Source organism: Enoplosus armatus, chromosome 8 (assembly GCF_043641665.1).
Source record: "Enoplosus armatus isolate fEnoArm2 chromosome 8, fEnoArm2.hap1, whole genome shotgun sequence".
NCBI lineage: Eukaryota > Metazoa > Chordata > Actinopteri > Centrarchiformes > Enoplosidae > Enoplosus > Enoplosus armatus.
In genome coordinates, this window is record NC_092187.1 from 8,870,501 (window position 1) to 8,886,024 (window position 15,524).

The 15,524-nt window shown below is 41.1% G+C and overlaps 1 protein-coding gene across 1 annotated transcript in view; it reads right to left on the minus strand.

The window, feature by feature from the left end:
- ubr4 (ubiquitin protein ligase E3 component n-recognin 4) overlaps window positions 1-15,524 on the minus strand; it is a 51,796-nt gene that overhangs the window by 16,011 nt on the left and 20,261 nt on the right. The window contains exons 34-64 of the mRNA XM_070910677.1: window positions 14,855-15,242; window positions 14,563-14,626; window positions 14,225-14,416; window positions 13,388-13,458; window positions 12,511-12,703; window positions 11,552-11,785; window positions 11,195-11,365; window positions 10,911-11,093; window positions 10,245-10,403; window positions 9,835-9,987; window positions 9,412-9,639; window positions 9,036-9,193; window positions 8,732-8,906; window positions 8,327-8,528; window positions 7,745-7,908; window positions 7,043-7,259; window positions 6,220-6,436; window positions 5,508-5,540; window positions 5,182-5,245; window positions 4,956-5,090; window positions 4,253-4,427; window positions 3,991-4,122; window positions 3,677-3,798; window positions 3,277-3,388; window positions 2,872-3,002; window positions 2,466-2,643; window positions 1,895-1,999; window positions 1,321-1,458; window positions 865-1,033; window positions 428-632; window positions 239-352 (exon numbers count right to left, since the gene is read on the minus strand). Of these exons, the coding sequence (XP_070766778.1) occupies window positions 239-352; window positions 428-632; window positions 865-1,033; window positions 1,321-1,458; window positions 1,895-1,999; window positions 2,466-2,643; window positions 2,872-3,002; window positions 3,277-3,388; window positions 3,677-3,798; window positions 3,991-4,122; window positions 4,253-4,427; window positions 4,956-5,090; window positions 5,182-5,245; window positions 5,508-5,540; window positions 6,220-6,436; window positions 7,043-7,259; window positions 7,745-7,908; window positions 8,327-8,528; window positions 8,732-8,906; window positions 9,036-9,193; window positions 9,412-9,639; window positions 9,835-9,987; window positions 10,245-10,403; window positions 10,911-11,093; window positions 11,195-11,365; window positions 11,552-11,785; window positions 12,511-12,703; window positions 13,388-13,458; window positions 14,225-14,416; window positions 14,563-14,626; window positions 14,855-15,242 (4,982 nt within the window). The remainder of the gene's footprint in view (window positions 1-238; window positions 353-427; window positions 633-864; window positions 1,034-1,320; window positions 1,459-1,894; window positions 2,000-2,465; window positions 2,644-2,871; window positions 3,003-3,276; window positions 3,389-3,676; window positions 3,799-3,990; window positions 4,123-4,252; window positions 4,428-4,955; window positions 5,091-5,181; window positions 5,246-5,507; window positions 5,541-6,219; window positions 6,437-7,042; window positions 7,260-7,744; window positions 7,909-8,326; window positions 8,529-8,731; window positions 8,907-9,035; window positions 9,194-9,411; window positions 9,640-9,834; window positions 9,988-10,244; window positions 10,404-10,910; window positions 11,094-11,194; window positions 11,366-11,551; window positions 11,786-12,510; window positions 12,704-13,387; window positions 13,459-14,224; window positions 14,417-14,562; window positions 14,627-14,854; window positions 15,243-15,524) is intronic.

Genomic DNA, 15,524 nt, shown 5'->3' on the forward strand with positions numbered 1-15,524 from the left:
GCTGTCCATTCAGTCACATAGAAAATTATGTGTGAACAATGCAAATACGTCCTTTGGGTACTTTGAAATGGCTTTGAACAAACAAAGATGTCTGACTTCAATTTCAACACATTTTAAATATGGTGCCTCATACATTTGATGCTCTTGTTGTTAACATTACGGTATGCCAACAGACATTTAAATAATAGCCTTTAATGAAATCCGTGAGAACTGCATTAAGAAAAGAAAGAGGATGTACCTCAGAAGATGATTTGGAGCCTGACTTGGTTCGAGACATGAAGACGCTGAGCAGTCTCATGATGACCAGGTGAACTTCATTGATGGAGCTACGCTCATTCTTCTTGGACACGTCCTGCAAAGGAATAACATTGATTAAGTAAAACAATGACACATGAAGCCTGATCCATCACAAGGAGACAGTGGTTACCTTCTTGTGCATGCCAAGCTCAGCAATGAGCTGCGCTAGCAGGTCATCCAAGGCACCCTTATCCTTCTCATCCTCACCATCCAGGTCAGACGTCAACATGAGGATAACCTGCATGTAAGGGATGGCTTGGACTCCACCAACATTGTGTAGCTGAGAAAGGTGCTGAAGCAAGCGCTCCAGTAGCATCAGACGAACCATGTGTAGCCTGACAAGAAACAAAATAAAAACATTTTTACTTCTACAACTGAGTTGACCATATTGAGCTTAATGTTGTGTTCCTGCCCAAAAGCATATTTAATCCTAAATATCTTTCATCTGCATGGTCATGGTAGTGGCCATGTATGGTAGAGATATAGTGTCTTAACAGGCAGATGTTTGCTATCAGCAGAACTCTTCTACTTAATCTAAACTCCTGCTTCGCTTTCGGGATGTCTGACCTGTTGCTTGTGTGGATGTCTCCCTCGGTCTCTCCTTCTCCCTCTGAGCCTTCGCCTTCCTGCTGGGCTGTGGTGGTGCTGATGGCTCCAGTGCTGGAGCTCACGCTGCCTGGACCCGCAGGGTGGCCCTCCACTGTTGTGTCCCCATATGCACTGCTGCGTCCTGACACTGTACACACACACACACGTGACTAAACAAACTGGACACATGGTAATATATAAAAAGTATGTGTTATAGTTTTATTTTAAAATGAAGTTATATATGCTTTTTCAAAATGACTGACAGCTAAAAAAAGAATCAGGTTTAACACCCCTTAAAATCTGAAAATCAGTCTGTGAAGACATATAAAGATTGATGTCTATAAAGTCCCAAGAAACTTTAGAATCTAATAAAATAAAAAATAGTATCTCGCATTTAGTTATGTTTGGGGTCACAGTTTTTCGGAAATCACCCACCACTGTGCTCCCCCGCTACAGAGTCGATTGCAGAACCTCCACTCTCTGAGCCCACACTGCCGCCATGCTCAGCTGGGGAAGTCCGCAGCGTGGAGCCATCAGTAGCAGCTGTGCTGCCCTCATCATCTGAAGCCGGGGCTGAAATCATAGCAATAGCTGTAACAGTAAATACACCGCGGTAATGTGGCCAGGATACATGATTTTAGTTTATCATTGTGCACCAACAATGCAATAAAGTGTGCAGTACATTCAAAACACTCAAATCTAATATATAATGACTACCTACTTGAGCAAACGTGACAGACTGAAAAGAGGATAACAACCACTTGAATTTCAAGTACTGAACTACGACCACAAGATGTGCCAAAGATTAGGTTATGAACTACAATGTGGAATATCATCAATCGTCACAACACACATACTGTGAGATTTTGACAATTTGAATTCAAAATCGCAGCTAAGACAAAAATATTTTAATGTCTTATGTTAAGGATTTACAAGCCACTGTGACCTTGCAGATATAAAAACCTAGCTTCCTGCTGATCACATACTATCACGGAGGTGGTCTTGTTACCTGAAGCCGTGGTGTCTGAAAGGGTGCCAGCATCCAGTGAAGAGGAGCTTGGGGCCTGGCCAGACAGGCCAAGGCTCTGAAGGCCAAGGGCACTGCTGCTACTGCCTAAAATGTCAAAAATATGTATAGTACGTTAGCAGCACTCACCCAAAATATTGATCTCTAACTGATGCTTCACCCGATAAAGATTTGGTCAACCAAATAACCAAAATTGGTTGATATATAAAAGGTGAAACATTTCACTTTGGAGAAGAAAATTCACGTAATTCATGTTCATGACAATTCAGGTTAACTTGTGTCCAAAACCGTGTTAATAACCATTTATTCAGTTGCAGGAGCGTTTCAATAACTGCAAGTTTCACTTTTGTGACAAGTGTTACAGGTATACAAAATTATTACTTTTTAAAATGTGTTAATTGTGTTGGTGACATTTTCCAGAATTGCTATCAACTGCTCTGCTGTCCATAGGTCTTATTTTTAGGTTTAAACAACTCTGTTCTGAACAGTTGAGAACTGTTTCCCCCAGGCAGTCTCAAATTATTGCTTTATTTTGTATTTTCTGGCTACCTACCTTGTTGATCCTGCTGAAGGCTGAGAGCGATGGCCAGCTCTACCATAGTTTCATCATCTGCATCAGGAGGGATGTCCAGCATGGGGGGGAAACCCTCAGCTCCAGCCAGCAGAGCCTCCAGGGGAGATGGATTTCCATTGTTGACATTCTCTGCTGTCTCCAGGACCATGGACTCCGACTGAGGAGGCCGAAAAACATAGAGGTTATTTATTTTTTCAACATACATCTTAAGAGAAAAAAGTTTGCAACTAAGATTTATATTTCAAGTTTAACTCATATGCCAGGGAAATGAGGACAAGGTTCACTATCAGTGGCTGTTCCGTTTCTCTTTGTAGGGTGAGTTTATTAACAATGCAGGAGTAATGTCACATATAACCCACAGACTTCATTGGCCCGCTTTGCTCACCACCATCTCAAAGTCGCCATGGTCCACTTCACTCTGCTCCTGACTCTCCTGTCTACCCTCTTCTCCTCCGGTCAGCACTGATGACTGCATTTTGTCATCTGCATCGTCGTCGTCATCATCATCCTTGTCTCCTGATAAAGGAAATAAACCAACATGTTTTAGAGAACTGAATCCACTCATGGTCATAGGAGGCTCAACAGAGGTTTTAATTCTTTGTTTAGACATTCAGTTTGTTTTATTACACAGAGCAGGCATGGAATGTGTATGCTAAAGACCTTTTGAAATTTGTAACTGTCCTAATGCCTTGAAAACCAAACCATAAGTTAATATCCTAATGAACATTCACGCACACCAAGTAACATACAGTATACATAGAAGCTTTGTCGAAAGCCTGTGCAAACTTACCCATAGGTGTGTTGGAGCGTGGGGGAGATGGAAGGGTCACATGTCGCCGTTTGTTTCTTGGTCGTAGCACTCTGATCAGAGCCTGCTTACAAGCAAAGCTTACAGCTGTGTCCTGCAATGGGTCAAAATACAGAGTGGTTACCTGATGAGTCTGTCTATACTGCTTTCAACTACTGTGCATGTAACAGTTCCTATCCTAATTGTGACATAATTATGTCAAGTAATTTCCTGGTTCTTCAAATAAATAGCCTTGTATAAACAAATGTATTAATAAGATAAAGATAAAAAGCAATGCTCAACAGCAATGGTAAAATCCTTGATTTGACATGACTCATTCTCATGGTTTCTTGAAAGCCAACTGAATTATGATTCTAGTGATAAACAGAAGTTCTATACTTACAGTGCACAGTAACATTTGCATGTAGATTTTGGAGGCTACATTGATGTAATCCAGTTCACATGTACAATATGCATGGATGATGTCCACCAAGGCATTTACTGTTGCTTCAACATGAGTTAGGCCTGAGATAGAGGAGGAGATGAAAAATACATTAATACACCGGCCTTGTTATCATTTAGGTGTACAGTACCAAAATGAAATTAGTACCTCTAGACAGTATATATTAAGTGTAAATGTTCTACGTAATACTTAAATGTGAGTCAACAACTTTTTTTACACACAGAACATTTTGGGGTCCCACAGTTTGAACTTACCAGGCAGGCAAGCAGGAGCAAGGAAGGCGTTCTTTGGTTTTAGGGCATGGAGCTTCCAAAAGTTATTCATCAGCTGCGTAATGAAATTACAGCTTTCACTATCCACATGTTTTTGACCATCCTCTGTCATGTCTGGGTCAAGAAGAGAATAACATTAACATTATTGTAATCATGTTACCATAAAAATAATACACATACATACACATAAATTGCTTTTCCCTCGTCTTTGGCAACATTTGTCACCAGCAGAATAGCCTCTTACCAGAGTCATGGTGTAATGACTTTGTTTCCGTGAAATGCACCAAGTTGTTGGGTCTCATGATTGCAATGGAGCGGGCAGTGATCACGAGCCTCTGGAAGACATCAGGGTCGAGCTCCCTCCCCTCACGGCTGCAGCTGTTCAGACACTGCACTGCGTTACTCAGCAACGATTGGTCCTGATGAGAGGGGACAGATAAGTGTTGCATTAGTTCTTCATAATTGATGTAGAGGACGAGCACAACATTTAACACCTAAAAGTACTTAAGCACTTAAAATTCAGTTTCTAATCTCATTATGCACTTCTGAGGGTGTGGTTTCTGAAAAAGTGCCAAGTAATTTATACAATTTAATGGATTAACTGCTGGCTACACACGATTCCCATAAAATTGCCAAACAATCATGTTGGCTTCCTTCCTTCATACATACAGGGTCAACAGTTCAATACTTATTCCCGCTGTGGATCCTTGATATAAAGAAAGAACCCATGTAATGTACAAAAAATGTGATGTGGTTCTCCATTTTTCCTGCCTCAATAATTGTCCCTTCTTCACCAAAGTACTGTATGTCACATTTAGTCACGCACATTTCACGAAAAGTAATTGGAACTGATTAAATTATTTTATTGAGTTTTTGGGGCTAATGACGATCAAATTGTTATTCATACAGTAAACAATTATCTTTGAAGGACATGGCATTTTTTTTACCTTGTGGTTGTGGTAGGCAGTTCGACTGGTGTGCAGGCTGGCAAGAAGTCCCTTGGTCTGCTGCTGCACCCCTGCAGGGGTCGGCATGGACAGGAGTAGAGTGGCCAACTCCAGCGCTGCAGCCTTATTCTTCTCCTACACGGGGTTAAAGACACACAGTCAATAATGCTACCTAAAGACAGATTTTTCATTCAGACAGGTTACTTTTAAAAAACAATCCATTTACCTTTTCACTGGAGGAACCTACTGCAAAGCAGCTTTCCAAAGACTCAAGGGAGCTGACTACCAACCTGAAATTAAGAAAGAAGATCAACACTGCTTCTACTAAAGCTTTTGCCTTAAATCAAACAGTCAAACAGAAAAAAGAGCAAATCTCAACCTGTTGCAGTCTGTGCTGATCTAAATGCCAAAACAACACTGAATGCAAGAATAAATGTTGTTGTACAAGTGTGGAGATGGTGCATGGTATGTTCACAGTCTCAGGCATGGACACACAAACTGGCACACATGCACAAAACCATACAAACAAGCAGAGAAAGGGCAGTTACTAACCGGTCCAAGGTTGATAAGGACTCAGTTTCACAACTTTTTATAGTATTTTTGGGAGCAAAAGAAAAAGAACAAAAAAAAGTGTGAGGATCACAGAAAGAAACAAGTGAAATTAAATGATTCAGTTGAACATAAGAGAAGCATGCAAGAAAAGATGACATCACAATAGCCATGCACTAAATACTCTTAAGAGAACTCATTGTTAAAACTTCAGGCTCGTCCTCAATTATCAGTCATTATTATCAATAATCAGACTATTGAAGGGTAAATACAGAGAGAGCAATATAGATGAAATCACATCTATCCATTTTTTAAAATCACATCTATTTATATCATGATAGTTAATTTTCTTGAAAACTAATTGAGAAACTGTTGATAGATAAAATAACCACAGGAATGTTTTGGCTAATCCACCAAAAATAAATGCACAAAATAAAATCACATTTATGCAAAACTCCAATATCATCCCAAAACAGTACTGCTCATTGATTTGCCCACAAGGGTCTTATACATCCACAGTATTAAAAGGACAGGCATATAAAACAGTATGGCAAAATCTGACAGTGGAGATAAAAGGTAGTTTAATATAACAGTGACTCAAACTAGGCCATTCAAAAGTCAAAGAAATGGTCACACTATCTCACACTATAAGTGAGAATTGTAAATGCCAACAACTTGTATTGACCTTATGAAGCCCAAAGTGGAAAGCCCATACCTCTCTAGCACACTGCCACTGGTGGTGGTTGGGGTGGCTATGTCTCCATCAGAGGTGCCATTGCCCTGGTTGAGGTTGGGACTGCAGACATTGTTAACTGAGGCAGAGGAGAAGTCCTCTGGTGGGTCCTCAGGCCAGCCAAACTGCTCCTTGGATTTACCGTAGATCTTGATTGAATCAAGCATGGTGACTCCAGCTGGGTCAACAGATGCTCCAACTTTAAAATGAACAGGAAGATGAAACTGCATTAGAAGATGGATCACATTGAATTTGCTGCTGACAGTTTAGAAACAAAGTTAAAAGGAACAGCTCAGTGCAAATTATCCTTTGTTTCACACACACCATGTTGAAAATCCAATAGCTTATCGGTTAGCTATTGCATAAAATGCATTAGACTCATTAATTATTTATTTGTGCTGGACAGCAAGGTCAGTTTTTGCTCTTTTTGGACCAATAAAGATTTTACTTCCATTGTTTTCAAGGAACAGCAGTAAATACTCTCTTTCATGCTGAGGTATTTACATAGCAAGAAATGGTGTATTTTGCAGTCAAATTGTACTTTAAGGGGTTCGTCCACCCGTTTCATTTCGAAATTTAAGGCGTTGAAAGGTTGCATGGATATGCAAAGAACACGGGTATCTGACACAAAATACTGACATTTACAGTATGGTGGCTTTTAGTGTCATTTTTTTAACTTAAATCCTGTAACATCAAGAAGCTACAAAAATGACAAATTATTTAAGTAATACGCATAAATGGATATTGGTGATAAAAAATATCCACTTATCAACAAGTAGCCAGATATGATCATCATTGCTCTTACTAAAGATGGACAGCTTCTTGTCAGCCTGCAGGGCCTCTTCTCTGGTGAAGGGAAAGTCAAACCAGCGGGCTCTCGTCAGGTTTATCTGCATGGTGCGGCCAAAGACCTCCACATAGGAAGGAGCCCTCTCAACGGCCTGTGTGCCCACCTGCACCCGCATGCCCGTCATCACCATCGAACTGTTGTTGTTGACCGCTTCCACAGTGAATCCCCCAGGCTAGGAGGAAACAACCAGAATCATGACATTTGCTTGTTTTGCATAATTTGTCTATCCGTACAACTACAATGTAAACATGTTTCATATGTATGGCCTGGGGGGGGGGGTTCAGCAAAAGAGCTCCATTGTGAAATGCAGGTTCACCTGTGTCCCAATATGTACTTAGTTTGGATGCATACTAATGCTTGAGTAGTAGTTTTATGGTAAATTGCATGATGGAGCTGGCAGGTGACGAGTATATTGATATACATACTGTATATATACACATCTACAGTACAACAGTGTTACTTCTGAGCCTATACTCAGAAGATTCAGATCAATGAGACCATTACCAATGTCAGTGCATAAAAGGTTGTTAAACCAGCACAGTTGGCAAAATGTTTTCCTTTAACCACTACTACTCTTCAAATTGATTTTTTCAGCTACTCGCTCGTTAAGTGTATTGCACCTTTTCTAACACAATCATTGTGTTAAAATGGCCCTACCTTTGTGTTGGCCACATACATCCCAGTGGAGTTGAGCCTGTGTTTGATCTGCTGTCCATTGTAGACCTGCAACAAGTCATTGCCTCCAAACTCCACCTCTGTCAGTTGCTGGTTGTGTTCAAAGAAGTCCACTGGGAATGTCACCTGACTGGAGGTCCGGGTGGCTGAAAGTAAAATGATTACATTCAAATTAGAAAATGTTACCAGGCACACAACAATGTAAGTAAGCATTTTTCGAGTGAATGCTTATGTATCAATTGGTCTACTGTGTCCATTGAGAATGATTCTGAGAAGGCACTAAATGTGTTTACAGAAGATTGAACTGAAAATAGTGAATTATAGTAATAGTAAACAGCACCTTAAGATTGATGTGGACTTCAAAACTAGATAACTAAAGCCAAAAGGTCAGGGATTCTTGAATAATCTATAAATATTCTCTAGCTGAGATTGTGGGTTAGGGTAAACATTCAAATTTCAGTTAACCAGGCAGAATTGTGCATGTTTATCATCTATGTTGGGATCCATTGCTTACATTTTTGGTGATATAAATAAAAAATTGCACTTTATTGGCCTCAAACTCACTCGTAGCAGCAGCTTTGCGCTTGCGGACGGGCTTCATGATACTGATGCCACAGCTGGGCTGCAGCGAGGGCTGGAGCCAGTAAGAGGTGTTGTCCACATTGGCCATGTAGATTCGCAGGCTTCCGTCCTCACAGAGAAGAATCATGGTCGTACGCTGTTGCTCATTACTGGCAGTATGTCGGATGGCTACCATATCTTGAATCTGGGGGAAAGAAAAAATGCATGAATGTTAACCTGAAGAAATGGAAAAGAAATCAAACTTTCTATTGGGAGACATCCACATGATTTCATAATTACTGTTTCAATTTCATGCTTAATTATGATGTTTTGTGTGTGTTTATCAGTGTGCAAATAAAGTGTTACCAACTCCCTGAAATGTATGCATTGGTATTGGATAGCCCTTACCTTAGCTTTGGCAGGCAGAGTTTTAATCTCTTGGATGAGGAAGGTGTCTGGCTTGACCATGATGACCAGCGGTATGCCTGTTGTCTGCTGCACACAGCACACCAGGCCTGGGTGGTTCATGACCTCAGACCACTGGCACAGAGCAGGTGACATCTTACTGCTCCCGCCATTAGACCTAAAGAAGATAGGAGGGCAAGAGAGAGATGGAGACATATTAGCTCTTCCAGTTACCCATTACATATCCCAGAACTAGTACAGTGGCAGGGATGTAAAGACACCGTATATGGTATGAAAGAAGTGTTACCCTTTGACATTGATGGGGAAAAGCCTCTGCACGTCGGTGGTGCTGCGGCTCACTGTGGCAGCGAAGGACTTTCCCTGGCTGTAGCTGAAGAAAAGCATCTGAAGCACATGGGAGTAATAGACGGACACACCACCGCCAGCTACCTGCCCGTTACTATCCTGGAGTCACACAGAAAGAATTTACCTCAATATTGCCTTCAACACTGTCAAGAAACCTTAAACACTGATTTGAAGTGCCGTGTAAACATGAAATCAACCACACATCGCAACAGCAGGAATGCACTGTATAGCTAATGGTGTAGATCCTTAGAGCAAACAATAATATATTGACGATTTTGTGGGTATAATTCCATGGTCTTAGTACACATCCTGCTCACCTTCAGGTCTTCGTGGTTTATCTCCAATACATTTGTGACATAGAAAGGGCCGTGTTGGGCACTGCTGGATTCGTCCATGAGCTGGGTGTACATGTAACCTGCTGAAGACATGATGGCGATAATGTTCTTGCCCTCTTCATTGAAAAGGAAGGTAGCATCACGTATCTTGGAACTTGGGAGCAGGAAGTAGTACATGGGACTCAGGGCATCCACTGATAAGTCATAAATCTGTTTGGTAAGGGCGACAAATAGAAAAAAGGAAAGTATTACGAAGTGTTTTTCAACATGCAAAACGCAGCATAATTAGTCACCTGTTCAGCACCAGTCTTCCCAAATCAATAGAAATATTCTACTAAATCACCAACAATAGGCCAATAATCTAACTTAAGGTACATATGAAGTGCCTACTCTCTTAATACATACCTTGACAAAGTCAGCAGTGATTATGGCAAGTTCAGTCTGCGAGCCTGGTAACCAGATAGCTTTGATGATGAAGTTGCCAGTAGCCAGTTGTGGGTGCAACACCAGATGGTCTGACACAGAGCCTGTGCTGCTGAAGGTTAGTACATGGCAGTCCTGGAGAAAAAACATGACAGAACAACAACAGTCAGCTATCAAAGTACTTCTAAATCTCCTTAGCTAAGGTTAGCGTGAAAAGCTACCGCAAATTCTACCATGATTATGATCTAGGGTAACTTAGTTGTGGTCTTCTCTCACAAGCAAAATAATTACATTGTTGTCGCTAATTTTAATAGGTTTATTTGTACACATGGAATTAGAAAACACACACAAAACAGAACAATCTTAAATTTAGAAGAAGTTGTTTTCCTGACCTTGAGGCCGCACACAGCCAGGTAATCTTCATTACAAGGGTTGCCTGTGAGACTGAGGACAGTGAAAGGGACTGGTGCAGAGGCCAGACGGGTCAGTGTTAGCTTCCTCTTGCTCGAGTCAGCCTGTTTCAGGAGAGTGGACAGCTGCAGAACTGTTATCTGTCAAGCGGGAGATGGAGAGAAAATGCATTACTGGGTGCTCTAACAAGGAAGACAATGCAAACTGGTGATGACTGATTTATAATATAATATTTATAACAAAAGCAAAAAACACAACATGAAAGAAAACCCAACAGCAATGCACATGAAAGGGTGTGGAAATAAACATACTAAATTTAGATTATGAATTATATTATAATTTATATTCATATTAAAATCTATCCATTACATTGAATAGGTTGACAGCAACACCTCATTTTACTGTATGCAATGATTAATTGGATTCTTTTTTGAACAAAATACAACAAAAGTGCAGCTTTGTTTGGTAGTGGTGCTCTATACCACAGGTAACTCAACAAGGTATACCATAACCCCATGGAAATAAAGTAAATTGTGGATTTTAAATCAAGATCCACATAAAATTCTCCACCCAATCTCTTTTTATTATTATTGTATAATAATAACAATATTATTTCAGGATTCGGCTTACTGGTTTGTAACGCTTACCTTTCCCTTTTCATGGCTGACTGCAAGGTGCTGGCGGCGGCCATGGGGTGAAGACAGGACACACATGGCAACACGGCGCAAGACATGCGCACTAATGAGCTGGCGTATAGTTTGACCCTGGTCCCCACTGTAGTTCATCCTCACATTCTCAAAAGCCCCTTCCTGAGAGCCCAGCGTGGGTACCTGAGAAAAGTGCAGGAATTTCCATACAATGTCATTTCTAATTAGGTTTACATGAATGAAGTGATTTTCCTAACCACTCCAAAATGTACAGGCCTTCATACCATTAACTGGTCTGTCATCTCCACAGTTTTGTCCTGAGTATGCAGTTCATTTAGGGCTTGCTGAGCCCGGCTGCTGCTTCCCACTGCTGATGCCTGCTGGAAGTTGGTCTGGATGGCTTCCATGAGAAACATGAGCATCTCCAATATGACTGCAGCAGTGGACGATCCCATCTGTTGTGGGGGAAGAGAGCCAAAAGCTTGAGTCACACAATGTACAATGCAGTGCATGTAAAAGAACTGTTAAATACCTCTGCGTTAAGAAGTGCAATAATGATTAGTCATCTGAGCTGTTTTTTCAGCAAAAGAAAACAGACACAGACTTGGTGATAAATCCTGAAGAAACATATTTTCTCTCACCACTTGTGATAGCAACTCTTCCTGGCAGCCCTCAATGCTCTTGCACACACTGCTCTTCTTAGGTCTGTCTTCATCACCAGGTTTGCCATCACAGATGGTGACCTTGCCCTTGTCGGAGGGTGAGGCATTCTGGTGGCGGATAGCACTGTCAGGCATACGCAGTTCACTCTGGAACGCAGAAGCCTCCTTTAGAGTGGAGCCCATGCCGCTGCTGGGGCTGCGTTTGACCAGGGCCTGTGGATGTTGTGACACAAAGTAGAGCAGTGAGGACAGCATCATTGATGATACATGCATGCATATGTAACTGAATATGGTAGCACCTCAAAAACAAGCTTTTCACATAAAAGCCTCTTCTTTGTTTAAATCTTTACAATTAGGATAACCTGTTTTTGTATTCACGTTGCTAGCTCCTCCACATGTGGAGTATTATAGTTCGTCAAAAAGAAGGTCAGAGAGATTGTGTTGGATGGAGGTACACTTTATCTAAACTGCCTCCAGATGCAAACAAAAATTATGGATTGACAAGACTCTTGATATCACTGGAACAATTATTATGTATTGATAATTGGAATTTGCAGCGTGCTAACAAAATATACTTTGTTATCCCCTTGAACAAAACTATTATGAGCCACTGTAATAACAAAACTGACACAGAAGAAGAAAACATTGCAAACTAAAAGAAAGAATGCAAAATGCCTATTATAGTTCTTATCAAACTAAAGGCAAACTGAAGGTAAAATGTAGTTGATGGTTTGTTCATCGTCACATGCACATTCAAAAATCCATGATATAAGATTAACTAGGAAAGCTGGCCTTTTCAGTAAACAAAATGTAGACAATAGACATCTGAACATGATTTCTCTAATTTACTGGCCACATGTGTGGGCTAGCTATAACCCTGACCAAATGAAATGACTGGATGGAAGTCAATGGGGGAATGACTTGCAAGCCAAAGTTACCGCTGTTGTTCTCTTCCCATGATGACCTGAGGTATTCGGTCTCACCTGGCAGCTGCCATCCTCTTTGGCACCGCAGTCACAGAAGAAAGAGCCATATTTGGCATAGGAGATCTCATGGTCTTTGTGACAGACCTTGGCGCACACTGTGCACACACCTACCCCATCCACCATCTTACAGGTGTGACAGTGGTACCTGCAGAATGAAAAGGACCAGGACAAGACTGTGTATAGTACATCAACAATTTACTAATGACAGAATGTCACCTGCATATTTCTACATTAAGGCATTTTAACACGGCAACATCTAAATCACATTTGTGTAAGTTGATGACAGAAACAAACACATATAGCAACATTCCAGAGTTCACATAACAAAAACCTTCAAGATGTTGCTTCCAGGTTTAGTTTAGATTCTACAAAGAGAAACTTTTGCTGCATTAAGGCATGTTCAGGTGTTGGGAAATCAAAACTTAACAGTCAACCACAGATGGAAAAAAACACTGGTAACAGAAAATATGCCATTAACACAATGACTAATTGTTACTTTTCCTTTTATCTACATAACACTTAACGATACTAAAATGTATGTAATTGTGTTCTTCGCAATGTCAACAGTGCACAGTTGTCCCATTTCGACTCCTGTAAATCTACTGTAGGTAGGATCTTTATAGCCCAAGATTTTCCTCTTTATTCTGAGTTATGAAAGCGTTTCTGTGTGACATATCTATTTTCAGGTGTAACTGCCTTGTAGTTTGTACCAAAACGCCTACGCCCTGCTAAAAAAACATTACCTTGATCAAGAAAAAAGAAAGAAACCACCTCTGGTCTCATTTAAGAATAAAACCCAAATCACAGGCAACAATAAACTTTTCTTTACCAGTGCTGGTTCATGAACTCTTTCTGGGTAATGGTGAAGGTGCAGAGTTTGTTGCAAAGGGAGTCTTCATCCTGTCAAACAATGACAAACATGTTAAAATGAATTGTTCATTTAGCAACTGATGGAGCAAAACTGAGTAAAGTAAACAAAAAAAATCCAGTGGTACAGACTTTTAACATCATAGCGTCAGTCTTGCACTGACATTATGCATTTCAGTCTGTGTATATGAACTCGGCTGATTGGGTCGCCAAGACATTTCTTTGACAAGACTGGCTGCATGAAGACATGAGAACAAATGCAGCACAGTATCTAACAAGAAATAAGCCATAATGTTTCTGCTCCAAATTTTTCAGCCGAGTTGAAAAACAATCATCTGAATTGTTGCGTTTCAACTGAACCATTTTCAAAATCAGCAGGGGAATCACAAGCAGAATTTGTGGAATCTGGATAAAGAAAATATTCCACATTCCCTCTTGAAATTAGCATTAAGGTAAAACCCATTGTGTTATCATCATTTTTGCTGACAGTGCCATGAGCTAGACTAGGAGCCAAGACATACTTCACACCTCAACCAGAGGAATTTTCCTTCTCAATCAACCTACAGCAGGAAAATAAATATTAAAAAGCTTTCTAGGGGGCGTGGTCTTCACCAGTTTTAAACCAGTTTCTATTGCCTAAGATTTGTTATAATAGTCTTGCTTTTGTATTTAGTGAAAAAAAACTTGTAGTGTAGGCTTAGACAACCACCGCATTTCATGTTCAGGTCTGTATACTACGCAGATAAAAAAAACATGGTCCTGTTTACGGAGGATAGACATAAAAGGGATGAGATCTCACAGAGTCCTCTGCCTGGGAATCATCCTCCTCTACTGCAAGTTCCTCCACCCAGTCCGAGTCCACTTCCATGGCCTTCTCTTCTCCCTCCATCAGAATTGCTGAGGTGCCTTGGCCACTGCTTTGCCGCAAGGCATTCATCACATCAGCCAGATAGGAGATGATGTGGCACGAGCATTCCAGCATGCTGGCGTGCTGAAATCAAGGAACAGGTGAACATCAATCACTTCACAGTTAATGGTTAAAAAGACTCCCTTTGGAAATGCCAAATGGGAAACGCATCAGGCCAGTGTTTAAAATTTAACTTCTCGTGTAATATATTGACAAATGTAAAAACGTACCTTTCCTTGGGATAAGTTTGTGCTAACTTTTTCCACGACATTCTTCTGTGTTAAATATTTCTTGCTGTAGGGAGAATCAGAACAATTTTTAAATGAATATTTGGAAATTTGAGATCACATTGCTGCATGATAATGACTAACCAAATGCAAAGTACTATTTCTATCTGTGGCAATGAATCTTTTACCAAGCAATTTTTCTGGTGACTTTTGCCCTGGGACTGATGCCAAAAAAATCAGTTTCCTGATGTAAATTAAGTCAAGGAACAGCATGTCTGTACAACTGATTTCTTACCATCTGGTCAGCCAGTCGATAGCTGCCCTGTGCAACTGCAGGTGGCCAGCCCCCTGTCCAGCACTGGCAAGTGTGGCCATGATGACCATGAGCTCGGGGAAACCTGTTCCATCGCCATTGGCCAGCATGTCCGTTGCCATGGGAATGAGTGTGCTGAGGAGGACAGTGCAAACTCCTTCGCCCACCTGGCTGTTGTCACGCACAATATGAGTGGTGAGCACCTGCAGAAGCTGGCGGTTTTCTTGCACTATTTCCAACTGCTCCGAGTCCTTTGGTGGGGTGGCCGTCATGCGGGTCAGCCAGGACTGCAAACGAGAGGGTTCCACACAAGCCAGCTGGGCTAGCGTGCCACACAGACACAACAGGCTGGGGTTTGGGCTCTTCTCCGCTGGGTATGACAAGATCACCATGACATTTAGGCTTATTGAAAACTCTGATGCATCTGCAGCGTGCAGCTTTAAAGATTTCTGATTTGACACTTTAAAAGGTGTCAGTATGGTTCAAACAAAATGCTTGTTGGATCATCGAACAGTGTCTGAAATCCACATCCCTACACCTTTCCTACATCAGAATATGGGGGATTTTTGTAACTTTCCAAAACAGACAATTAGACAAGCACGCCCAGTTTTACAGTGCTATTGGCCAGGTGAACAGAGCTGACAAAGTAGCA